This window comes from Salminus brasiliensis, chromosome 24 (assembly GCF_030463535.1).
Source record: "Salminus brasiliensis chromosome 24, fSalBra1.hap2, whole genome shotgun sequence".
NCBI lineage: Eukaryota > Metazoa > Chordata > Actinopteri > Characiformes > Bryconidae > Salminus > Salminus brasiliensis.
This window is the reverse complement of record NC_132901.1, coordinates 22085357-22113118: the sequence shown is the minus strand read 5'-3', so window position 1 is coordinate 22113118 and position 27762 is coordinate 22085357. Positions and strand designations below refer to the sequence as shown.

General features: G+C 44.4%; 1 protein-coding gene across 1 annotated transcript in view; it reads right to left on the bottom strand.

The window, feature by feature from the left end:
• Positions 1 to 721: 721 nt before the first annotated feature.
• Positions 722 to 27762, bottom strand: part of ctnna2 (catenin (cadherin-associated protein), alpha 2) — a 566064-nt gene continuing 539023 nt past the window's right edge. Inside the window, exons 13-18 of the mRNA XM_072669925.1 lie at positions 22269 to 22420; positions 16953 to 17066; positions 10264 to 10445; positions 8829 to 8934; positions 2287 to 2421; positions 722 to 1797 (exon numbers count right to left, since the gene is read on the bottom strand). Of these exons, the coding sequence (XP_072526026.1) occupies positions 1510 to 1797; positions 2287 to 2421; positions 8829 to 8934; positions 10264 to 10445; positions 16953 to 17066; positions 22269 to 22420 (977 nt within the window). The 3' untranslated portion in view covers positions 722 to 1509. The remainder of the gene's footprint in view (positions 1798 to 2286; positions 2422 to 8828; positions 8935 to 10263; positions 10446 to 16952; positions 17067 to 22268; positions 22421 to 27762) is intronic.

Sequence of the window (27762 nt, the reverse complement as noted above, 5' to 3'; positions counted from 1 at the left end):
CGATTCCCCATCCTCCAGCCGAGCTGCGGGTTTTAAAGGAGACTTTTAATTAAGGTAAATGGCAGGTATGAGTATTGCCACAGCGGCCTCGCGACTAATCCTCCTGTAATGAGTTTCATTAGGCATGGGTCACAGTACTAAACCCGAAGGAACAGTGGGGGCGGCTTCCAGCAGAACGCGATCTGACGGAGGTCACACCACACTATTTCATGCACTTACCTGTTTCTAGACTTAATCAGCCCGTAATCTCTGTACCAAGACCCTGCCTGGCAGGCAGCTAGTCACGATTTCATGGATGCGGTAAAAGCACAGCGTCTGCGTAATGAAGAGAAATGAAAGCACATGCTTACAAACAGCATTTTGAAGTGAATGCTTAGCTAAAAGAGCTTCAGATAAAAGGCACCGAAGCGTCAGGATCTTCAAGAAAAATAAGGCAGTGTTTTTTTTTTGTTTTTTTTTTTATGAATATCAGTGAGGTGAACACACTTGGCACGGTCCCTTCACTTTTTTCTTCCTCTTTTGGCAAAGTAATTATTGACACACCTGATCTGCTGTTTGCTGAAACAGAGGGCACTGCGTTAGCGGGTTCTGGCAGAAAGTGATGTTGAGCTAAATACAGAACACTCAGATGTTCCCCATCAGAAATAATTGGAACCTTTCATAGTAATTAAAGAGTTTGGAAGAGAGCATCGCGCTTTCAAGAAGGGATTCAGAAGCAGACTCGGAACACACACAGTTGCAGGGTTTATTAGAGAATTGTGACTATAAAGGTATGCAGGGTTTCTACGGATTCTCTGAGCAAACCACACAACTAGTCGATTCGGTCCGATTTCTAGTATGTAGTATGTTTAACACTATGGGTCAACCAATCAGGCTGCAGTAGTTAGTGATGCAGTAATAGAATTCAAGAAATGGCAAAAAAATAAAAAATAAAATAAAATAAAAAAAGAAAGACCTAGTGCTGCTAATCACCAGCATGTGGATTATATGGGTCATCGAGGGTCAAAGTAAACAAGTGTCTCAACATAACTTAAGTCCTAGCACTACGAGTCATATTCAGTTGCAAACCAAACGCTTACGTTAGGAGCTCCAGCACCCCTCCACAGCTACCTCTGGGCCGACACTACCGCACCATTATATTATTTTCTGTCATATATCTGCGTACATTTGGCCGGTCAGTAGTCAACACGGCTAACTAACGAACACCACAGGAAGTAAACAAAATGTCACTCTCCTCGGCTGTACTCTCGTCGCTTGGGTCTCGGGTTTGGTTGGGCGCTTGGCAATCAAACGCGCTTTGTCCTTTTTTTGTTGTTTTTGTTTGTTTTTTTTGTTTAAGGAAGAAACTGGAGACCAAAGGGGGAGATTCACCACTCCAACTTACACACATTGACCGGGCAATGTGGCTCGGATACATGGAGCCGCAAATTGGAGATGGGACATAAAGAAGGGGAAGGGTCAGTGGGAAGGGGTTTGAGACTTGGGGCTTCTTTCGTGATGGCTCTGAAGTTAAAAGGAGTCCATAGCCTTGAACTCGCTGAGGGCCTGGACTGGAGAGATGTGTTTCTTCTGAGAGCCCCTCCGCACACGGGTCTGGCATTCCTCAGGCTTCTCCCGCTTCACCAGCGGCTTCTTCTCTGGTGCCTTCATGCGCCAGGAGACCACGGGCGAGTTGACGGCAGCCGTGCCGTACACTTTCTGGTACTTGGTGGAGGCCACGTATGAGGCCTTGACTGTCAGGACCACGGCGTTCATCAGGTTCTTGGCTGCCTGGATTAGGGAGGTGGCGCTGTCCAGCTGTGGAAGGTAAAAGAGAGGAGGAGGGTGATGTAGGAGCCATTTGAAGAAGCTTGTTCCAGTCTGTTCCCTTTATCTTTAGTGAGGTTTATATATTAAACCTCACTAAAGATACAGGGAACAGACTGGAACAAGCTTCTTCAGTAGGCAGAGCTGGGCAATATGGCGATATTTTGTAATTGTGATAATGTGCTTTTTTAAGCATATCGAGGATACTGTTAATGCTTGTTCTAGCTAATGGTACATAATCACCCTTTTTGACTCATTTACATTCTAAAAATGCATTTTTGGACATTTTCTGAAATTTTAAAATATACGTCTACAGGAACCTTGCTTTATCCAATAATTTCTACTTTGCTTTACATAAGAAATTTGGCTTAAGTAGCCCAATGGTGTTTCACTGTTTATGGCAAACAGGTACCCAAAAAGTGGGTGCACTAGAAAGGCTTTACTCCTGTAGCGAGGGGCACTGATGGTGCAGGAACGTACCCCTGAGACAATGAGCTCTCCTCCCAGGTTCTGGACTTCAGCCTTGACTTTGCTGCAGATGTTGAGCTGGTGGCAGTAGAGGGCGATTCTCTGCAGGTAGGCCAGCAGATCCTGCTTGCAGGCTGAATCAGGACACTAGAGCCAAGAAAAGAGAAGAGATCAGAGTCTGGTTTTGTTTCAAATGAAAAGAAGTCTCTACTCACTTCCCCTTGCTACCCTGCACACTAGATTTTCTATACATGTGACTCTACTTGACCTGCATCAACATGTTACAGAATGACCCAATCAGGACACTAGGGACAAGAAAAGAGGAAATATCAGAGTCTGGTTTTGTTCCAAATAAAATTTGAGCCCTTTGCTCACTTCCCCTTGCTACCCTGCACACTACGAGGACATGGATTTCCTACACATTCTACTTGACCTGCATCAACATGTTACAAAATGACCCAATCAGGACACTGTAGGCAAGAGAATAGACTAGATTGAAGTCTGGTTTCGTTCCAAATGAAAATGAGTCTCTGCTCACTTCCCCTTGCTACCCTGCACACTACAAAGACATGGATTTCCTATACATTTTACTTCACCTGCATCAACATGTTACAGAATTGCCTCCAGTTTCCTGATTGGGTCAGAGAAAATATGACATCGGAGTCTGGTTTTGTTCCCAATTAAAGTTGGGCCCTTTGCTCACTTTCCCTTGCTTCCCTTCACACTACAAAACCATGAATTTCCTACACAAGCACCAGCACATGACCTGCACTAGTATGTAGTAGAATATTATTGCTGACCGATTCAGGACACCAGACAGGGCAGCAAGGAAAAAATAGACTTGGACCTTGTTGTGTGCGTGTGATAGACACTACATGACTCGCTCTGCTGTGGTTCTGCTGTGGTACTGAGTGGCATTTTTTTTGTGCTGGTGGATTCCAGATGTAAACACAGCTAGGCCTCAGTCTGATTCTTAGCTTTGTTTTGAATGACCCTTCGCTGTCTTTCGCTCTACAAAGATACGAAACCCCATAAATGTTTTAAGAGAATGACATGAACAGCAGTGCAGTGCTTTCAATGCAACAGAATAATCCACTCAGCTCCACTGAATCTTCAAAACAAAAGCAATGCAAGAAATGTATCATCTGCACAAAGCTTAACAATCCCAATGTTTCATGGAACTGAGGGCTGAACTGCTTGCACCGGGAGGTTTTCCTGGACCTTAACTTTCCTCTGAGGGTAAACAGACTTTGGCTAGGAGCTGAATAAAACGCATGATTTATCTTTCACCCTTTTGCTCTTGGTCCAGACTTGAGTTGGTGCCAGTGAAGTGAAGTAATGAATGAGTTCATTTTTATGAACATGGGCCGGAGATAACCAGAGCAGAAAACTAACACTGTACCCGTAAACATGGCCGCCTCATAAAACCTGCTGAAATTTATCAAAGGTCTGGGACACTAAGCTGGGACTCGTACCCTACCCTAAATGTGTTCGGAAGGTCACATGACGAGTTGATTTTTGCATCGATTAGAAACACTTGCAGTATATTACAGCCAATCCAATTAAGCTACGATGTGCGAGGCTGACAATTCCGAAAGTTATTCCGTAAAAATGGCTCAATGTCTTACATTCGCCCAGGGTGAACTTCAACCACGTTCAGAACAGTCGCCTAGTCCATTCATGCCGCTGCTACAACACTGCAATGTGGTGGAATATCATTACCAAAGCTTTGGAATCGTTTAGGGTCCTAATGACCTATTGAAACACATCCCGATTGCTTCCTGTACCAAGTTTACAGATTAGATCACCTATTTATCCTGAGCTAGCGTTCCAAATTCAGCTCATCTAGGGCTTGGGAACCAGCAGATAATGTGAATGATGTGCTACATAAGGCAAAGTGTTAAGTTCTGCAGTGCTGCAAACCTTCCAGGCCCAAAGCTCGACACCCAGAGCTTTAGAGAGGCAGCCAGAGAACTGCATATCTAACCAATGAACCTGCGTTTTACCTTCCAGGCAAAGATTTCAAGCCTCTGACTTAAGCAGTATTTTTCACTGAGGCGTGTTTTCTTTTTTTCCCCTCACATTAAATTTAAATGGTCTAAGCCAGGTGCAAACAGTACATAAGCGATTATTAATTCAACACATTATTGCATGAATGACACTAACACCATACTAAGTAATCTGGAGGGTGTTGACGGTCAGGAGACCTTTTCTTGTGTGTGGCAGAGCTGTGAGTGAGAATGCGAAAATGACTGCATAGGTGAGAGAGAGATGGAAGGAGGCGAGGAGTGGGTGGCTGTGTCGAAAGCTATGGTAGGCCTGATTCTGAGTGGGACTGAGCAGCTAGCTAGAACCCTCTTATTTCCTCTCTAGAAAATTCAAACTAAATTGATTCAGGCTATTGATTTGTGTTATAGTGTTATATATATAAGATTAAATTACACCTAGTGCCCCTCTTTGCCCTCAAATCAACCTTAATTCTTCATGGTTTGGATTCTACAAGATATTGGAAACATTCCTTTGAGATTCTAGGCCATGTTGACATGGCTGCATCGTGTAATTCCTGTGTATTTTTCAGAAGCACTTTCATGCCACAACTCTCCTGCTCTGCCATGTCCCCAAAGGTGTTGGATCCGGTGACTGGAAAGACCATTCATGGCACACAATCATGCTGGAAGCAGCCACTGAAAAATCGTCAATTGTGGCTAGGGATGCACATGGTCAGCCACAATACTCAAACAGTCTGTGGTATTTAAGCGATGACTGATATTAATGTATTAATGTGCCCAAAGTGGGCCAAGAAAGCCTTCCCCCACACCATTACACCACCTCCACCGGTCTGAACTGGTCACTGGATGACTGGGTCCATGCGCCTGACCCTCATCAGACCAGGCTATGTTTATTTTATTCTAAACTGCCCAGTTTTGGCAAGCCCGTATCCACTGCAGCCTCAGCTTTCTGTTCTTAGCTGAAAGAACTGGATCCTGACTTGGTCTTCTGCTGTTGTAGCCCATCTGCTTCAAGGTTGGACGTGTTGTTTTTGTGCATTCTGAGATGCTTTTCTGCTCACCACAATTGTATGGAGAGGTTATCTGAGTTAATGTAGCCTTTCTGTCAGCTCCAAGCTCATGAACAAGGTGTTGTGATCCTTAGAAGGGCTTCTCACTGATAGTTTCTGTAGTGCTTCTTTCTGAGCAAACTCTAGCAATTGTTATGCTGGAAATCCCAGCCGATCAGCAGTTCTAGAAATCCTCAAACCAGGCTGTCAAGCGCCAACGATCATGCCTTGCTCAAAAACACGGAGATCACATTTTTCCATCGATGTCAACAGTACCTGAAGCTGTTGGCCCGTATCTGCATGATTTTATGCACTGCTGCGACACGATTGGCAGAGTAGATAACTCTGTGAATGAGTAGTTGCACAGGTTTTCTTAATAAATCCCTTGGTGGGTTTATATAATAAGCTGTACTTTTGGTGCAGTGTCTAACTGTACCCCTATTATAAGTGGTGTACAGATGTTTTTAATAAAGTGGGCAAGTAAGTGTGTAAAACCCTTTTACCAGCCTAGGAAAACCAGCAAACCCAGCAAATACGCACACTCACATTCTAGCCACATATTCCCTGTTCCCCTCAACTCACACTAGTCTTTTTGGCTATTTATTTCCCTCCCAGGCCTGACGCTTCAGTAGAAACGGGCCATTCCAGCTTTCATTAAACCTGTCAGAGTACGAGTTTAATTCTGGATTCGTTCGATTTGTTTGGCACGCGAGGGCCAAAGCGGCCTCCTTCGGGAGAGTCCTTTCCCAATCCTGAACGCCCACATCCTGCATTCGCTACAAATCCAAACCCTGGACGCCATCCTCTAGTCTTTGCAGGCCCAGATGGTGGGGAGATGTAAATACTTTGCTAGTGAGGGAGAAAGGTTTGATAAGGGACACGCCAGCCACCTGTTCAGCTTAGGCTACAAATATGTCCGAAATCTGCCAGGAGATGGGAGGGAGGGAGAGAGGGATTGGAGAGCGCATCCAGAGTCACGTACAGGCAAGTTTAATGAAAGCTGGACAGTTAGATTCCACAGATGTGGGTGTTGAAATCGGTGTGTGTGCAGAAAGATAATACAAAGTATTGATGTCTGCTGTCTTCGGGAGTTTGGCCACTGGCTTCTGGACAAAACTTTGGTCGGTCTGTATATGTATATCAGGTCTCATATTTGGTCTCACGTATGTCTAATCTCATATGTACATTTGGTTTTATATGTATATCTGATGTCATATGTACAATAGGCCTCGTACGCCTGATCTCAAGTACTTTAGGCCTCATTTATACATGGTATCATATGTACGTCTGATTTCAAGAGTACATTAGGCCTCATTATACATGGTATCATATGTACGTCTGATCTCATATGTACATTAGGCCTCATTTGTACATGGTATCATATGTACATCTGATCTCATATGTACATTTGGTCTCATGTACGTCTGGCCTCAAGTACATTAGGCTTTATTTATACGTGGTACCATACATACGTCTGATCTCATATGTGCATTAGGCCTTATTTATACGTGGTACCATGCGTACATCTGATCTCATATGTACATTAGGCCTTATTTATACGTGGTACCATATGTACGTCTGATCTCATATGTACATTAGGCTTTATTTATATTTGGTACCATATGTACGTCTGATCTCATATGTACATTAGACCTTATTTATACATGGTACCATACGTACGTCTGATCTAATATTAATACGTGGTACCATACGTACGTCTGATCTCATATGTACATTAGGCCTTATTAATACGTAGTACCATACCTACGTCTGATCTTATATGTACATTAGGCTTTATTTATATTTGGTACCATACGTACGTCTGATCTCATATGTACATTAGGCCTTATTTATATTTGGTACCATACGTACGTCTGATCTCATATGTACATTAGGTCTCATATGTACACCTGGCCCTAGTTACTTTTGTTTTACTGCAAAGTGATGACAAGCCCAGAGGTCTACAAAGAGCACAGAACAGGGAACGGCTAGAGAAGGAGAGACAGACAGAGAGAGCGAGAGCGAGAGAGAGAGAGATGGTCAAGCCGTCTCCGATGTGTTTCGACACTCGGATTACTCCCCCATCAGCAGGGCGATCCGGTTCCTCTCGTGTTTTTTTCTTTATCTAAGGGAAAAGAAATACCTTGCGAGATCAACAAACACAGAGTACCATCGGGCCAGCGGTGACTCAGCCATTTCAAAGCCTACCAGGCCTACAGGATGAGGAGGGGTGGCTCATCCAGAGCATCAACAATGCAAATACAAATACAATTTCATACCTTTTCAGGACATTAGGGTCATAATAGTCCAAAATAGTGTTTTACTGTTACTGAGCTCCTTATCTGATGGCATCTGTGTTAACTGACCCAGTAAAACACTAATATTACAGTAAATACAAATGGCTTTCCTACAGAAAGTAGTGCTTTTACATCACTGTGTTCATTAAAACATCTCCAGCATCTATAATAATAATATATTCAATAAGATCTATTAAACCTCACCATCACCTTAACCTCAGTAAGCAAACAGCTGTGGTTGAAAACTGAGACAAGAGCATTGAAAAGACGCCACTGGATCATTTTGCAGCTTCTGCCTAGCTTAGATCTGTTCTCTGCTTTTCCTACATTGGAACAAGCTCCTTTCTCTCTCTCTCCCCGACACTCTTGTCCTCCCAGCCTTTGTCTTTTCCAAGGAGCTGCAGTGATTGATTAGATATTAAAAAGGTGCTGTCAGCACATTAGCGCAAAGGTGCTTATTTGATAATGAATGCAACACCTCAGAGGTGCTAATTTGATTAAAGGCCAGGCTCAGCTTTGATCCTGCACCCCTCTGCTCTCCCCCCATGGCCCATCTACTGATGGAGGCCAGCCTCAAGCCTGGCCCAACCGAAAAGGCAATTGGGGAGAGAGCGAGAGAGAATGAGGCAGTGATGGAGGGAGATGGAATAGTGTGATTCTCCAAAAATCAAGCAGTTCCAGAAGCACACAATATGGACAGAAGTATTTGGACACATGCTCTCTGCATATGCTCTACTGTACAGGGAAGGCCTTCTGACAGATTTTGGAAATATTGTGTAAGGATTTAATTGCATTCAGCAACAAGAGCTTCAGTGAGGTCAGGGTGTTAGATGGTGTGCCATCCAGTACTTTTGGTCATCTATCATTCCAGAGAATCTAGAGCCACTGCTCCACAGCTCAATGCTGGGGGGCTTTATACCCTTCCAGTCCCCACCTGACATTGGGCATAGTGTCGATAGGGTCATGTATTTTATTGGTAAGACTTCTCTACAGGGACTAGACAAGCTGTGTGTGTGTGTGTGTGTGCATTTGCACACCTTCAGGAAAAGGAGGAACTGCAAGTAGGGGGTAGGTATCGTGCTTAAGGACACTCCAGCTGTAGATGCCGGTACTGGGGAATGAACCTGTGAACTTCTTGGCTTAACCTTTAGGCCACAGTTAGGCGGGTTTCTGCCCAGTTTAGTGTACTCTGCTCTAACCTGGTCAGCCACAGCGCGGGCCAGCTTGTCCATTCTGGAGCCGGCCTCTGCAATCTTCTTGGCGGCGTTGATCACGTCAGACGAGTTCTTCAGTGGTCCTTTTCCCCTGTGAACAAACACACACACACACACACACACACACACACACACACACACACACACACACACACACACACACACACACAGCTACATTACAACTGCATGTAAAATATGGACGGAACAAAAAACTATTACAAAACAATGGCCACTTTATTAGGAACTCCATGTAGCTCCACCATGCTGGAGTTTGGTCAAAGGACTGTGTCGTCAGTCTACACAGTATGGGTCAGTCACCCTCAAGTCCTTCATCGGTGGTCAGTTTCAGACCACAGAACCACTTATGGCTGTCCGTTTTAGGGTGGTGACCACTCTCCACCTCATCAGCACCACACACACACAGTCATGTCAGTGTCGTGACTGTGCTGAGGACAGTCTACAACCCCATTTATGTGGTCTACAGTAGTGGTTCTGTAGTCAGAAACTGACTAATGAAGAATGGGACAGAGGGTGAGCGACATCAGATAATCTACAGAATGTAACTGTACAGCTATATTGTGGACCTACAGTAGGAGGACGTCCCATGAAAACCTTTGTCTAGGTGTCCTCTGGCAAATGTCAGTCTTGTCCTGATGGTTTTTTTTATGTTTAAATGTTTAAAAAAAGACAAAGACCAGGACGTCAGTCACGTAAAGAGAGCATGACCATTTGTGCTCTTGTGCTCTCTCAGAAGCAGCATGACCCGGGACTGAAACTCAGTCCTCTGGCCATACTGTCAGCATCTCCTTCTGCTGAGCCACTCGACTGTATAATGTTGGAGGAGCTTTTTTTTTTTTTTTTTTTGTGTGTGGCCAGAAAAGTAGGGGCGTGTCTGTCTTGAATGAACTCGATTCTGACTCTGAATCAACACAACAGACATTAAGTTTCCCTGTTGTTTACTGTGACTGAGGCTATACAGTCCCTCACAAACTAAGCGTAGGCTTAAGAAAACAGATTGCAGAGGAGATGAGGCAAAGCTGACAGAGTCTGTGTAAAAACCAAAGCTAACAGCGCTGGCAGTGGGGCCTGTTTTCTACTGGGGAACATAGCAGGAGGTAATAGTGTATTAGTCAGGCTGTGATTACACAGTGTGGCTGAGACAGAGAGTGGGAGTGGGTACTCTGCCCAGGAAAAAGTTTAGGGACATCAAGCTTTTCACTGTGATTTTAATACAAATTAACATATTGTCTTTGTCATTGTACGGGGAAAAGCTTGTGAAATCCAAGCTGATCCACTAGCTCTATTCCCAGAGCGAGGGTGAGCTGATGGTGCCTCACTGACCAGGACTTTCAACGATGGTAGTGGAGGTAATATGTAAAATTATGTATGTAAAATTAGGCTCGAGCTTCAGTGTGTATACCTGGTGAAATCGGTCATCTCCATCATGATCATGCACATCTGCTTGGCCAGCACAATGATGTCATTGCCGTTGTCATCCCACTTGGCCACTTCAGCGTCCAGTTTGCTCTTCTCCTGCCGGAAACTCTCCACCTGCTCGGCGATCTTAGCCTTCTCCTCCTGAGGAAGCTGAGCCATGATGGCCTGGGAGAGAGAGCAAGAAAGACCAAAATTAGAGATCGTGACGCTGGTGGACCATAATTCAATGTCAGGAGGACGTAGAACAGTGAGGACAGCTTACATCGATGTTATATGTAACTAAAATTCAACGTCTTCCAAACAAAACCCAACGTCTGCTATCTGACATCATAATGTTAACGTCTACAGAATGAGATTCTAACATTGCTCGACATTGACATGTTGTTGGTTTTAAGTCATGGGGTCTATCTTACACCCCATTACGCCGACAGTCTATTTCTCAATGATGTTTGCAAATGTATCTACTCCGATGGGCATGGTGGTCTCGAAATGAGGTTTGTTCAGGTCAATATATAGACGTATTGCTACATATCTTAGCAGCGGAAAACACAGGTGACCACTGACTGAAAACCACCTAGGCAGACGTCAACAGTCAGACCTTTGTTGCCATCTTGGCAGTGAAGCCCAACGAGCGAGTGCCGGGCGCCCTTTCCTCGTCGTAATGATAGCAAAGACACACAGACACGGCCTAACAACTAAATCAAGCTGTGCGATATGCGGTTGACGGCAGGCCTAAAGATCGCTAATAGGGCCCAGGGTGTTAAATGAGCAAAATTTAACGTCTGTCTGACGTTGGAGCTTAATGTCAAACAAACATTTTATTTTTGATGGATATTTGACTTTGATTTCCAATGAAAATGCAACGTCTGTACAACGTTGGGTATTGACGTCAACCCAATTTTCCATTTTCAAATCTTGGGTGTACGCTCGTTGGACTGTATGCATTGTGTTGACAGTTCACTGCCAGTGAACGTCTGACTGTTGACGTCTGCCTTGGTTGTTTTCAGTCAGTGGTGCTCCTGTGTTTTCTGTTGCCAAGATACACAGCAATACGCCAGAAGTTGACATGAACACACTATTTCGAGACCACCACGCCCATCGGCGTAGATACATTTGCAAACACTGCTGCTATTTAAACGACACAGGCGGAGAAATAGACTGTCGGCGGGGTGTAAGATAAACAGGTAATACAAGCTGATGTCCATCTGTTAGCATTGTGTTAACCCCTTAAACAGCCGGTGTCCTGCCGACGGGCTGAAAGTGGTATTACAAACTTCTATTACTAAAGAATAGCCCCACCAGTTTGTACAGAAGTCCCTGTAGACACTGAGTAATAAACCACATGCCTGCATTAGACTTCTGACTGGCTATATGCTTCTATTACTTGTTAACTACATGGTCCTAATAGCTCCACATTGGGCACCAAGCACTTCTTAGATGACACTCTATTTGGGATGAGGAGAAATGGTGTACAATTAATTTTTCAGCAGCTGAAAGACCACTATTGAAAGACATTTCTCTGTCTGTAACAAAAGCAGTCTGGCTCTCTTTCTTCCCTGGAAAAGCTTTCTCTGTTCTCTGCCCTGTGTACCATCGGGAGAGAAGAATGACATTGTTTCACCCCATTAAAATGCCACTGAATAAAGTTTTTTAAACTTAACACTTAATCATACAGTAGGACCTCCTGGAACCTTGTGACATTCCAGACTCATAAAGAGCAAATCCATTCTCCTTTTTTTTTTTTTTTCCCTTTTTTTTTTCCTTCCTCTGGTAGGAGAATAAATTCTCTCTCACCGTAGCAATTCTGAGAAGGTCCGAAATGGCATTAATCACTTTTGCAAGGTCACAGACACAGATGGGGCCCCAATATTATTTGTGAGATAAATGTATAATTACCTCACTTCTTACACCACTCCATGAATTATGCATTTCTTAAATGCTCCATCAAAGAGGTGAAAGAGGCGGCGGGGCATGGTGGGGTACGGTCGGCTTTTGGTTTGGAGGGGGATTTGCTCAAGTAACCCTGGACGGATACTTAGGGATAATGTGATTGGAAAGTGTCATCCTCATGGAATTTGGAATTTTACTTTTGTTATGCTGTACTAGTTAAACGAAGTTACATACACTATATGTCCAAATATTTGTGGACACTGCTTCTAATGAATGCATTCAGTACTTTAAAGGTGCACCTATTGCTGAATAGGACTCTCTGGAGCAGATAAACATGAACTTTTTGGCACCATGGATGATGATGATGATGCCAGGCGTGAGCCAGATGGGTTTAAAGCCCCCCAGCATTGAGCAATGGAGCTAACTGTGTCCTCTGGAATGATAGATGGTGCTCCATCTGATACTTTTGGGACGTCCTGAACTCTTTTTAATATCCTTGATTTTAGAAGAAACAATGAATGAGCAGGCGTCCCTATATTTCTGTCCATTAATCTCGTTTCAGTAGTTAAGTACGTCTGTCTTACTTGTTGGATTTGTGACTCATGATTTCCACCAATCCTGGGTCACACCGTCTGCCCTCAGCAGCCAGAGTCTGAGAGGGCACAATTGGCTCAGCCCTCTCTGGGTGGGTAGATGGCGCTCTCTCTCCCCACTTCACTCCAGATGGAGAGAGTAACGCTGGCCGGCACAAGCATCTGCTAGCTGATGTATCAGAGCTGGACATGCAACAATTTTTCTCCGAGCGGGTGGGTTGTCTGGCGACGCTGCATTGGCGGCAGTTTAAAAAGAGGTGGTGGCTGATTGTGCATGTGTCAGTTCTCACCCGGCCAGTGTCGGGAGCATTGTGTGTGATGCAGGAGAGTTCTAATGAGTGCTTTGGATAATTGGCAGCCTTAAAAAACTGGGAAAGGAAAGTTAAGAATAATAATTTCAATAATTTCAAGTGCAAGAAAATGCACTCCAGGTACACTATGTGGACAAAAGTGTTTGGACACCTGCTCATTTACACGCTTCTAGCCCATGCTAGATCATGGACCATGCTAGGTTTGTGTTTGTCTGCTCCAGGGACTCCTATTCTATTGGCAATACGTCTCTACAGGGAACCTACTTCTCCACCTTCACTTCAGGCAAAGGTTCTTTAGGCCACTTATGTAGGTACAGAGTGGGGAATTTTTATATGGGCCCAAATACAGGTCACAGTAGGGGTTAAAGATGCCTAAGACTTAGTGAGTGGGGTTTAGTGTAAAGACTAGCAGGGGATCAGATGCTGCAGGTTGATTGGGTTTTGGGGAAGATTCGCCGCTAGCAGCAAGCGCTATTCTTCCTCTGTCCTACTTCAGAATTCATTTAGCCCAAATCCCTCTCTTTCCCACTCGCCGATAACAAGAGCAGGGCCGAGGAGCTTAACACTCCGGCAAATCCTTCCCCATACACACCCGTGCCAACGCACTCACACCCGCAGCCTGTGTTCCTGCCCCTGGATTAGAAAAGCACTCTTCTCACACACACAGACACACACACACACACACACACAACCTAACAACGACTTTTAATGTGTTTCATTTAAAGCAAAACAGCGCTGGCACTCTGAGTGCAATTTTAAGGCTGACCTATCAGCCGCATTATCCAATCACAGAGCTAACAGAGGGAGCTACTGCAGAAATAGACCAAGAGAGAGAGTGTGTGTGTGTGTGCACTATGGTACTAGGGCATGGTGGGGAGGGGGGTGCTGATCAAGTAATATCATGAGGGAATTACACTGTTTGTCCATACCCCAGATAGGCTTGCTGGACACGCTGCTATCTAGAACAATGGGCAGAAGTGCGTTGCATGGCGAGGAACACACTGTACACCCGTATCAGAGAGAACACAGGAGGTAATTAGATTCCTTACTATCTTCAGTTAATGAACTCTGTACCATCACCGCATTTAATTAAGTGAATATAATTAAACCTGTAAAGGAAATTATAACTTAAGATACAATAAATGGACAAAATTATTGGGACGCCTGCTAATTTATTGTTGCTTCCCAAATAAAGGGTATAAAATAGAGTTTATTCTGTAACTGTCTCTAAGTCTTTCTACTAGATTTTGGAGCATTGCTGCGAGGATTTGATTGCATTCAGGATGATGGATGATCACTATCCATTTGTTTATCTCTCTACCGATCAATTCATTGACCGAACGTTCAGTTGATCAGTCACTAATCACGGCCTCCATTAAATGATCCAGCTGTCTATGTATCTATCATTGATCAATCTATCCAATCCATCCATTTTGCTGTCTGTCTATCATCCAGTGATCTATCCATCCATCCATCCAATCTATCAATCAATCAATTAATCTGTCATCCATTGATCTACTACTCCCATCATCCATCCACTGATCAATCCATCCATTTATTAATCTAGAGGCATATCTGTCCATCCCATTCATCTGTGCATCCATCTATCCATCGTCTACTGATCAGTCGGTCTGTCTATCCATTTATTGATCTAGCTATCTATGTATCTATCTATCATCTATTGATCTTTCTATCTATTCATCCACCCATATACTGTAGTATGTGGTTATATAGGCATGCAGTTTGCATGATGCTAATGGGTGTGCAGACGTCTCCATTACCTCTCATCTACGTTATCCTTTAGTGCTAACCTCCAGAAATAAACCTCAGACACCAAACAGGTCTTGGCTCATTGACTGCAGTTCGGGGGTAAGGAGACAATGGTGGCAACTGGCATTTTATTGACATTAAGATACTGAAGGTTACCAGCTTTATTCCGACAAGCTGAGGCGTCTCTAAACGCTTACGGCCGGTGTGTATTCTTATTCAAATTCTTTACTCAAATTCATTTTTTGGATGGCTACACCAGGATTCTGGAGGTGGCAAGCAAACACAGAAGCACAGATCCTGTCTGTATTTGCAGGTTAAGGTCTGGTGCATTTTCATTTTTCTGGCTTGAATGTCAGCTAGACTAAGCCAAATTCAGTCTGGAGATCAGACACGTCGTACAGAGGAGATCACAGGCGAGTCCGCCGGTCTTCACATTTATTTCCTCTTTCGTCCTCATTGCAGCCCTCTGTTAATCATTTCTCTCTTTGATCAGGCAGCTTTAAATAAGTGGGGAGCAATAGTGTGTGTGCGTGTGTGTGTGTGTGTGTGTGTGTGTGTGTGTGTGCCAGCAGTGCTCTCAAGCACAGGGTGGTAGGAACTGATATCCTCTTAATGTCCTGTAAGAAGCCCACGGTGTGCTATTCGCACTCACACTCGCACACTAGCTGAAGGAGGCCTATTGTTCCTGGCCTCATTTGCGGTCACACCCACTCCCTCTGCAAACTGTGATGATGAGTGCACCCTCCAATCATTTACACACTATCAGCACCAGCAGATTCTGGCTCAGACAGATGCATCTAGGAGTGCAGTGTGAAATCTTCACTGTGGTGTAACATGGCTGTATAATGGACACAGGAAGGTAGCATGAAAAATGCTGCTGCCTGGACATTGTTGGACATTGTTTTGGTCCAGCGTATAAATAAGCATCGTTTTTTTGTAAATCCCCCTCTTGATGACCCGCTTGTTCAGAACTCCCCCTTAGCACTAGCAATGCACCCGACACGGGGAGGTTAAGGTCTTGTCCGCCAATACATGCAAAGCCTGCCACCGCCTCTTTTCGAACCAACAGGTTCAGGTCCCCAGCTCTACCGGACCAGCTAACAGACGCCTATGCCAGCCAACATCACTTAAGAGTGATGGGCCGATGGCGGTATGTGAGCCATCTTCCCACCCAGAGAGAACACGGCCACTGACGGCAAAGCAGCATGGCTTGGGATTCAAACTCACAACCTCTGGGCCATAGTGGTAGCACACTAGATCAGTGCAATGAAATTCCTCTCTTCACATATTCCATCTTGGAAAGCTAGGTCAGATCGCAGGGCCAGTCATACTACAGCACCCCAGGAGCAAAGAGGGTTATGAGCCTTGCTCAAGAGCGGAACAGTGGCAGCTTAGCGGACAAAGAGGAGCATTGAAACCACAACCTTGTGATGAATAACCCTGCGCTCTGACCACTGAGCCAACACTACTGGGCACTGTTTAATTCCATAGGTTTCTTTTGATTTAGTCAGCTACGGCCTAAAGGTTAGAGATGGTTAGATAAGTGGGATTGGGAGCGTAAGGTCGCTGGTTCTATCTCCAGTACCAGTAGAAAGTCGGAATGGGGAAGTGAAGAAACAGCAACACTCAACACTCACAGCTGAGGTGCCTTTGAGCAGGGCATCTAACGCCCGCTTGTTCTCTGGGTGCTGAGGTGGCTGCTCACTGCTCTGAGTGTGTGTTTTCAGAGAATTCCATTATAAATTCAGCGGCTGTAAAGAATGATACTATGTCCGAGCATGGGGTCAGCCATGGTGCCCCTGGAACAGTTAGACACCTAAAGTGGAGATGGGTATCAAACTCACAACTTGTGATCAATAACTGCTTTGTAAACCTTCAACCTTACACATCAGTTGTCATTCCAGCCCAGAATTTGTTATATTACATTTATTGGAATGAACCTTTATAAATGCCAATGTAGGTTTATTCCAGTCCCATTAATAAACAGCTCATGTAGGTCTTATGAACAACAGCCCAACTGCTGGTCCTTAGCAATATGTTGCTGTAGAGATATATGTGCAATTATACAGACATTGTGAAAAGAGAGTGAAGGAACTGTGGTCACTTACCCTGGCACTCTGGCCTGCAATGAGCTGGTCATCTTCGGTCTGGACACTGGTACGACTACGAGTGTCATAGTCCTCCTGCTCAAAGTCGGAGTCGTCCTCCAGCTCTTCTGGGGTCTGGGGAAAAAATAAACACATGATATTTTGTTAGGCCTTAAACTAAAACCGAAACAAGAAGTACGACACCTCTGTAGTGGTTGGTGTAATAGAACAGGGGTATTGAACCCACAACCTTGTGATCGATAACCCAGGTACTCTAAGCATTCCCTATCTAGGAAATGCAGTTAGAAAGTCATACGCTTCTATAACTTGTTAGCTTCTATTAGTTAGTATAACATTAATGAGCACACATACAGCTTGTTGAGACCCTGTAGACAACATGAGCCTATTGGCAGCATGCCTAAAGCCAGGCATGGGCTAACCGTGGCCCCATAACGTTGAGCTGTAGAGCAGTGGAACTGTGTTCTCTGAAATGATGGATGGTGCTCTATCCAATACCTCCTGGATGAGTTGCGCAGTTGGGGATAAGGTGGGGGTGGTGATCATCCAATATCCTGACCTCTCTTGAACACTCTTGGCACTTTATGCAATCAAATTCTCACAGCAATGCTCAGAAATGTAGTAGAAATCCTTCTTTCCTGGAAAGTAGAGGCAGTTACTCCAACAAAAGCAGGATTAACCCTTTTTGTGAGTCTTTGATTTCGGAAGAATCAATGAATGAGCAGGTGTCCCAATATTTTTGTCCACTTAGGGTACTTCCCCAAACTACAGTAGATCCCATCTAGCATTCTCTACACCATGATCAGAGATGTGCTCGTGTGTGGCTTGTCTTTTCTGTCCTCCATCATTCCCTCATCGCAAGTGTCGGCTGGCACCTCCATGATTTGTGGCAGACGGGCAGTGAAGGAGCACCCCGCTGTCCAGTCCTCAGAGGACAAAGGAGCTCCTAGAAGACCTCAAGATGTGTCAGCTATTCCAGCAGTCAAACTTTCATCAATAATTCACGCCGACCCGCCGCTCTGGTTTCAAGCGACTTACATCATTGTTTTTAAAACTCCCGTTCGGTTTACATGCGCTCCGTAACAAGCAGTTCCCTCTTAAAGTGGGATCAAACAGAGCGCGAGGAGGGGCCGTGGCCTCCAGGTCTCTACGCTGTGAGAATTCATCTGTTTTTTTCCCCTGTAACTCTGAGCGCCTGAAGATGTAGCACCATCAAGCCTTGTAGCTCAATCAGTGTTGAAGCCTTCACACTGTGTATTAGCAGACAAATTGCTGGGTGTGGTAGAGAGGAGCGTTTCAGTGGAGGCGAAGGATGAAGCAATGGGCATTGCTGACGCTGAAATCAGTAGTAAAGTTGTTTACAAGTCTGACAGACTGTTGGTGTAATGCAAGGTCACTCGGAGAGCTCGCTCAACCAAATGGAGCTAGCATCATAACTAGCTCTACATTTGACACTGTTGTTTTACTAAAACAGCAAAGAATAGCTGCTGCCTCCTACTACATCATGTGATAGCATAGCATGCTACTTTCAGGCTAGAGACTTTGGGACTATGGGAACTATGGGATTATTTTGTAGATTCATTAACCAGTGCTTAGTTTGTAGAGAACTTTGGGATTATTTTGAGGATTGATTATTTTAGTTGGTATAAAATCATGGGGTAATCTGGGGGATTAATAACATGGTTCTTAGTTTGTAGAGAACTGTGAGATTGTTTAGGGGATTAATAAACTTTTAGTTGGTATAACACTATGGGATTATTTTGGGGATTGATTGATTTATTTGGTATAAAACTACAGGATTGTTTTGGGGATTAATAAAACTGATTTGTAGGGAACTATAGGTTGGTGGGGTGGTGGTTTGGGGATTAATAAACTTTTAGTTGGCATAAAAATATGGGATTGTTTTGGGGATTAATAAAACTGTTAACTAATAACATTTCTGGTTAGCAGGACAGTTAGTACTGGAGTATGGGATTAGTATTAAGATGATATAGGCTGCGTTAAGGTCTGGTTAGCAGGACAGTTAGTACTGGGGATGGGATTAGTATTAAGATGATATAGGCTGTGTTAAGGTCTGGTTAGCAGGACAGTTAGTACTGGGGTATGGGATTAGTATTAAGATGATATAGGCTGTGTTAAGGTCTGGTTAGCAGGACAGTTAGTACTGGGGTATGGGATTAGTATTAAGATGATATAGGCTGCGTTATGGTCTGGTTGGCAGGAGAGTTGGTACTGGAGTATGGGATTAGTATTAAGATTATATAAGATGTGCATATCGTGTATGGGTATTGGTGGAGAAATTATTCAGTGCTTAGGAAAGGGGTAATTCCATGAATCTGGGTGTCAACAGCAGTACGGTGAAAGCTCAGGCCTTGCTTCTGGACCAAAAACAGATCTTTGGGAAACACATTTACATTAAAGGCATTTAATTGCTTTAATGCTCTTCTCTTCTCAAGTGCTTCACTGTTTACTCAGAAACAGCTAGTTTATATAGACTAGGGTCCAAAAGATCCCTCTAAGCTTAGATGTTACTAAATACAGCAGTCAGTATGGAGACCACGATACTCTACACTAAACTTCACCCAACTATTCTTGGAAGAGGTGGGTCTTCAGTCGGTGTTTAAAGGCAGCGAGCGACTCTGCCGTTCGGACACCCAGGGGACGCTCGTTTCACTTTTTCCGTGGATCTTAAAGTATGGTGAGCCGTACTCGCCGAGCTTGAAGCTCGAAGGGCTCTTGAGTAACAGGGCACTGAGTAACAGGGGTGATGGATAACTTGTGGACAAGACCAGCAAGCTGAGCCCACTGGAAACAACACACTCCCTATAAAACTACATCCCCTAATGCAATATGTGGGATATGAATAACAAACAAAAGGTTCTTTTTTTAGAGCACCATCCTGCCGACTGAAACAGATAGAAAGCCATGTTCGTCTCTAATGAAAATCCCTGCGGCTGCAGACTCGTCTATATGAAACAAACCAACCAAGCCATATTGCTGTGCACACTTGCATGTTGACTGTTCTGAGCCGTATTGCCTTAATGAGATCACTTCTATGCTGAATATGAAAATACGCTATTTGGGCAAAAGTATTGGGACACCTGCACATTCATTGTTTTTTTTGTTTTTTTAAATCAAGGGTATTAAAAACATTTACCCTTTTTTATTGGAGCAACTGTCTCTCCCTCCTGTCCGGGGAAGAAGGCCTTCTACAAGATTTTGGTGCATTGCTGTGAGCATTTAGTAACAAGAGTTGTTAGTGTGGTCATGATGTTGGATGATCACCACCCACCTCATCCCAAAAATCATTAATTCCAGAGAACACAGTTCTTCCACTGCTCCACAGCTTCTCCAATGCTTGAGGGCTTTATACCCCTCTAGTCCATGCCTGGCATTAGGGCATTAGGACATTAGGACATTAGGACTCTGCTCCAGAGTCCTGTTCTATTCTATTGGCTGTATTTCTCGACAGGGACTAGACAAGCTGAGTTGTCACCTTTGTCAGCAATAGGTGCAACTTAAGGTGTAAAGTAGCTGAATGCATTCATTAGAAGGGGTGTTGTCCACAGACATTTGGACGTGCAGTGCAGATACAGTATGCAAAAGTGCATGTGTGTTTGAATGCCCATGCACAAGTGCATGTTTCACTCCACTTCTAACCTCAGGAGCACAGCTAAGTCCAAATTCCATGCCAAGAGACGGCCACCACAGCCTGGCAACAGAATAGCAACGCTAATGGATTTTGCAGAGCTGCTCCCAGCCTGAGAGTGGACTCCTTCTGTCAGGCCGAACAAAAGAGCAGAGGCTGCCTTTCGCTGTAGAAAGGATATCTCCACTTCTTAATTATCCTCCACCTCTCCGCGCTCGCTGCCACTCCAAAGCACAGCTTCCCATTATTTGGCAACAGTGCATTATTCATCTGTATGGCATTTGATGTTTCTCCTACCGCGACTGTAGGGGTTGTTGCGATGAAAGGGGCTTTTGTGTGCAACAGCATTGAAGGTGACGGCACATGCAAAGCAAGCTGTACACACAGTGCTGTACTGAACAGCGCTGCTCTGTTGTGTTATGGGCAGTTCCACTACAACACACCGCACTTTAACTGCAGTTCAGTGTAATCTCCATTAACACCTACGAGCTAGGACGTACCTGACGCTCCTCCGCTAAAGACAATTTACCTAAATAAATGTGCTGCACGTTTCGCCAGTAGCCTGTCGTACACGGAGAGTTCAATAGTTTACGGGCAACTTTCGACCTTCGTCTTTTGAAATATTCCAAAAAATGCTTTTCAGATTTTCTATTGCTCTTAAAGTGTCAGTAAGTCAAATGTTTTGTTTTGTTCCCATAAAATATTTTGCCCAAATTATGTTTCAATGTGTAAAACTGCTGTATTACGATTTGAGAACCGTCCTGGCTGTTACTGTATTGTCCTTGGCATAGCTGAATAATAAGAGTTTAGATCATGGACCTGACAAACCATGAACCTCAAACAATGCTGTTCCTCCTGAGAAAGAAGATCCAGCAGAAGCGAAACGGAGACGTAAAACCAGCCAATTCCAAAACCTCAAAACTGTTACATCACAGTCTGGACTTGTTATATTTACACCCATATTATTTACATAAACCCTGCCCACTAGTGAGAGCCATGTAAGGCTAAATAAGTGGCACCGTGGTGCAGAGCACAGAAGTTAATGTACGGTGCATGGAGCACCTTTGCCAGTGTGTTTCAGGGTGCTCCCATGTCTGTGTTACCTTCTGACTCTCTGCTGTTAATTAGACTGTTATGGTCAGATCTCGCTAGGCACAGAGGACAGCAACACTATCTGGTTTACAGAAAGCTATGTGGCTGTTGGCAGTCACAGTGACACAAATCAGCAGATAACTATTTATTTATTATTTTTTTACAAGCCTTCCATAAAAGGAAAATCTGTTTTGTTCTGAGGTAAAAAATAACATGTTGATAAATAGCTTGTTAGATACAGCTTGTTAAACTGTATCTGAGCATTTTTCACATGTTTACTATTTTTACAACAAACAACACCTTACAATACTCATTAAAAGCAATCTGTGCCAACTTTAAACAGCTGAATGGTTGAGATGATAACAGCTGAATGAGTTACTTTTGCTTTGCGATTAGCGCAAGCTTGACTCCCAAATTAGACTTTTGTCAGTTGTTTGTTCAGTTTTGCCATTTTGTGGAAAAAAAAAAAAAAAAAGAAAATCTGTTCATGTTTGTGTTCCTTCTTTTGGCTGAACTAATTAAGATGCATTGGTGTGATTGTGGTGGTGTAAACAGCTTGCATGCTCTCACATACACACCCTGATCATGAGGACAGCTTTCCTGATGTCACGCACTCCATCGTAGACCAGGCGTGATGCGTCGATAAACTCATTCTCCTCAAACGCCTGTGGGGGGTTGGTGCTCAGAGCTTCAATGGCTACCTCCACTTGCTCAGCAAAGCGGGGCATCACTGTAGAGAGAGAGAGTAGAAAAATACAGGGTAAGATAAAGATACAGAAACTGAGGATTACACACCTTCAAAAGTTTGCTCACTTGCCCCGCAGGTGTAAAAGACTTCCCAAATACTGAATGATGTTAAGACCTGGGATCGAATTCATGAAGGCTTTCCATAGAAATTAATCTTAAGAATATTCTTATCTTCTGTAGCGATGAGGCCTCCCAAGCCATTGGATTGTGGCTTGTACATTGTGGCTTGCATGTTTCCCAGGACCACTGCTGGAGTTGCTTATCATGGCTTGGATATTTTCCAGGCCCACTGCTGGAGTTGCTTATCATGGCTTGAATGTTTCCTAGGCACACTGCTGGAGTTGCTTATCATGGCTTAGATGTTACCCAGGCCCACTGCTGGAGTTGCTCATCATGGCTTGGATGTTTCTCAGACCCAATGCTGGAATTGCTCAACATCATGGCTTAGATGTTACCCAGGCCCAATGCTGGAGTTGCTTATCATGGCTTGCATGTTTCTCAGGCCCAATGCTGGAATTGCTCAACATCATGGCTTAGATGTTATCCAGGCCCACTGCTGGAGTTGCTCATCATGGCTTGGATGTTTCCCGGGCTCACTGCTGGAGTTGCTTATCATGGCTTGGATGTTTCTCAGGCCCAATGCTGGAATTGCTCAACATCATGGCTTAGATGTTATCCAGGCCCACTGCTGGAGTTGCTCATCATGGCTTGCATGTTTCTCAGGCCCAATGCTGGAATTGCTCAACATCATGGCTTAGATGTTACCCAGGCCCAATGCTGGAGTTGTTCATCATGGCTTGGATGTTTCCCGGGGTCACTGCTGGAGTTGCTTATCATGGCTTGGATGTTTCCCAGGCCCACAGCTGGAGTTACTCAACATTTTGGCTTAGATGTTTTCCAGGCCTGCTGCTGGACTTACTGTGCATCGCAGCTGTGATGTTTATTGTGCTCAGGCTGCCTGTACATCAAGGCTTGGAGCCCGGACCAAACTGGACTATTCTGGCGATTATGATTATTTCAAGAATAGCACATATCATAGTTATCAAGACATGATGCAAGACAAAAATTGAAAGAATTTTAAAGGACTTAATTTCTCAAGATGCTTTTGTGAATTCTTCCCCACTGACCAAACGTTCTTGTAGGAGAAGTCTGCCCTTCGTATCTGTCAGGGCTTCAAACACAGCCATAGCAGCAGAGGCGCAGACAGAAAGAAGGGAAAATGTCACCCTGAGAAATATCAACCATGTGAGCGGCACAGCGTCCACCAATTAACCACTTCACCTTGTCGGAGCAGCACGTCAAGCACCTGTCTGTCTGTACGGTAGACCTCGAAGGCTGCTGAACGCCTTCCGTGACAGCCGTGGACCTCGGGCTCCAGAGTAAATGACGTCTTGGCGCACCTCGCCTCCCTCCATTACCTAGTCTTTCCTTTCTCACTTTCAATCAAAGAAACGGCAAACAGCCACGATCAGGCTCACCCACTTTACAGGAATGTTCAGTGGAAGGTCAGAGAAGACCGGAAGGCCAGAGCTGCTCTAGGCCTAGGTGTTGCTAATAATTGATCTAAAAAGAGTTATAGCTTAGTTATATTATATAGCCCAGTTTGACAAAAGTATTCAGACACAAATTTTAATGAGAGAGGTCAACTTACTTTAGCAAGTTGCACAGCTTGTTTAATCACCATGGAAAAGCATTGCCAACATAACAGCATGCTCTGGAACACCCATGCATGACTCTAGGGTCACCATGCCCAATGCCATCTGGTAGACTGAGGTGTATAAAGCCCTGCAGCACTGGGCTATGGAGCAGTGGAACTGACTTTTCTAGAGTACTGGAGCTCTATCTAATACTTCTCGGAAAAGTCTGAGTGGCAATTAACAGAAGGTGCAAGTAAAAGGTAAAGGTGTGAGTATTTGTCACTGAAATATGTGCAGCGAAAGGTGTCCTCTGCATTTGACCCATCTGTGCTAGTGAACACACACACACACACACACACACTATTGAACTAGGGGCAGTGAGCGCACACACACCCAGAGCGGTGGGCAGCCAACTCCAGCACCAAGTAAAAGAGAGGGAAAAGGGCCTTGCTCAAGGCCCCAACCGGGGCAGCTTGCGAAGACCGGGTATCGAACCCACAACCCTGTCATCAATAGCCCTGAGCTCAAACCGCTGAGTCACCACTGCCCCAAAAACAGAATCTCACTAATGCTCTTATGGTTGCTTGCCCTCAAATCCTCACAACAATGTTTCAAAATCTAGTGTAAGGCCTTTGCGGAAGAGGCTATAACTGCAGCAAAGGAAAACAAACTCAATATGATTACGCTTGATTCCTAAAGCAACTCCGGTGGAGCAGGTGTCTACAAACTTTTGGACATACAGTGTAGCTTCTAACAAACACGTCTTTCACCACAGCCAAGGGCAAGACATTACTAAGGTACCAACTGTGAGCATCAATTCCCTGTTAAGTCCCGAAACGTACCGAAAGCAAAGCCATCACAGCACGCAGAAAATGAGGCGACGTATTACTAGTTCGATAAAAAATTTACAGCAAGCTACTAAAGCTTGAAGCAATGAGAAGATGCATGCTAAACCCCTGCAATGAGATCATGAGAGAAGCTTGTAAAATATTCAACAAATAGATGGAAGTAGGAAAGGACAGTTTTACCAGGAAGGCATTACGTTATTAATAGACTGGATCACCAGCCCTCGGAGGCCGGGTTGGCCAAGGACTCTACGCAACCTGGTTAGCTTTGCACATTTCTGGGAGAGGTTGTCCAGAGCAGTAATCTGGGATGTATGTGATATTTTAACGTAAAAGGTATATACTGAGCTGACTGAGGCCCTGCTATGTAAGCACTAGTACAGGAAAGGGCACTAAGCTAATATTTCACAATATCACAATTCGCCTGATACTGAAATACTGCACACCTATCACAGGTTGTCCAGAGCAGTAATCTGGGATCGGTTTTGGAATTCACTTAGGAGGGACAAGCTGAGCTCACTGAAGCTGTACTAGGCAAGCACTAGCACACAGATTTTAGATTAGGAAAGGATGCTAAACTGATTTTGTGCAATTAGCCTCCATGTCTTCGCTGAAATCTCTGCTAACATTCACACTTCTGGCAGAGCTTGTCCAGAGCAGTAATCTGAAACTCACTTATTAGGGATAAACTGAGCTAATCTCTCTACAGCTAGGCTGGAGGCCGCTCGGGAAGGACGCTCAGCTAATATTCCACAGTTAGCCTACGTGAAATCTCTGGCAGAGGTTTGTCCAGAGCAGTAATCTGAAATTCACTTATTAGGGATAAACTGAGCTCACTAAGGCTGTATTAGGTAAGCACTAGCACACTGAGGCTAGGCTGGAGAAGGACGCTAAGCTAATATTACACAATTATGCGTCTTAGCTGAAACCTTTGCTAGCTTTCACACTTCTGGCAGAGCTTGTCCAGAGCAGGAATCAGGGATAAAAGCTGAGCTAAGCTCACTACAGCTAGGCTGGAAAGGGCCCATAGCTAATATTCCACAGTTAGCCTACATGAAATCTCTGGCATAGGTTGTCCAGAGCAGTGGGTTCGATTCCCGAGCTCGGCAAGCGGTCACCATTGGGCCCTTGAGCAAGGCCGTTCGCCCTCTCTTTTACCAGAGCAATGGAACTGGATGCCCACCACTCTGGGGGGTGCGTGTGCGCTCACTGCCCCTAGTTCACTAATGTGTGTGTGTGTGTGTGTGTGTGTGTGTGTGTGTGTGTTCATGTGGCGGACACATTTCGCTGCACACAGTACAGTAACAGATACGTGCACCTCAGCCTTTACCTTTTTAATCTGGGATAAATTTGGTGTCTCTTTAGGGAGGGATGATCTGAGCTGAGCTCACTGAGGCTGTATTAGGTAAGGAGTAGCACACTGATGCTAGGCCCCAGAAGGCCCCATAGCTAATATTCCACAGTTAGCCTACATGAGATCTCTGGCAGAGGTTGTCCAGAGAAGTGGGTTCGATTCCCGAGCTCGGCAAGCTGCCACTGTTCGGCCCTTGAGCAAGGCCCTTCGCCCTCTCTTTTACCAGAGCACTGGAGTTGGCTGCCCACCGCTCCGGATGTGTGTGTTCTTACTACCACAGATGGGTAAAATGTGGTGGACACATTTCGCTGCACACAGTACAGTGACAGATACTTGCACCTTTACCTTTTTAATCTGGGATAAATTGGGGAGTGTCTCTTTTAGGAGGGATGTAGGTAGGAGGCTGTATTAGGTAAGGAGTAGCACACAGAGGCTAGGCCGGAGAAGGACGCTCAGTATTCCACAATTATGCCTTATGCATTAGCTTTCACACTTCTGGCAGAGGTTGTCCTTAACAATAATAATCTGTGAAGGATAAAAAAAGGGGTCTTTTGCTCTTTTGTTGTTTTTCTTTACCCAGGGCGCCTCTCTCTCTGGCAGCGAGTGTGAAAGCCAAATCAGTTAATGAGCGAACGCAGATTTAAAATTCCCTTTTTAACAACAAAAAGTCTCAAAATGATGCCAAACACTGAGAAAGGTGGTAAAAAGTCTTTTATCAGTTTTTCCTTTTTTCTTTTCTTTTTTTTTCTTCTCACTACTCTTCCTTTAACACACATTTAATTCATTTTAATCCACTTACTGCGGAAGCGTAAAATAGGCTTTGGGGAATTTTTGCCATGACTTTTAAATAGAAATATTTAAATGCTACCCGAGCTGTTAATGAGTAAAGTTGCTTACGGTGAGGAGCTATTTCAACCCGGACCAGTGTGAAATGATGAGGAGAATTAAAAGGAACCGTGCTGGAATGGATTATTTCCTTTGGGTGGGGTTGGGGGGTGGAGGGGGCGTGTGGTATAAGTTGAGACGAAATCGAGCAAGCAGTCAGAGATGCACAATGGGTATTTAAAAGGCATTTTCATGAAAGTGCTGCTTAGGCAAAGAGGCAGAACATGCAGATATAGTGTCGAGAAGAATTTCATTGTGAGCAGAGACAGTTGATGTTAAGAGGCTAAGGCCAGCATGCCTAATAGGCTTAAACTTTCCGGCTCTACTGAAAACAACACAAACGGTTTGGATGGAGCACAGAACCGCTTTCTTTTAGGCCACAGCAGCGACGGAACTCGTAGTTTTGATTGAATAGGATAAAGAGCACCGTCAGAAAGAGTCTGATGATAAGAACAGCTAAGAGGAACAAAGTGCTTTTGGTATCAAACACTGAACCCTGGGAAGTCTAGAGTCATTACTTGAGTTTGAGATCACTTAAATGACGTCACGTTAACAGCACTGTGCAAACTGCAAAGGGGACAGCCAGGGGATCTGTTGAAGCCAT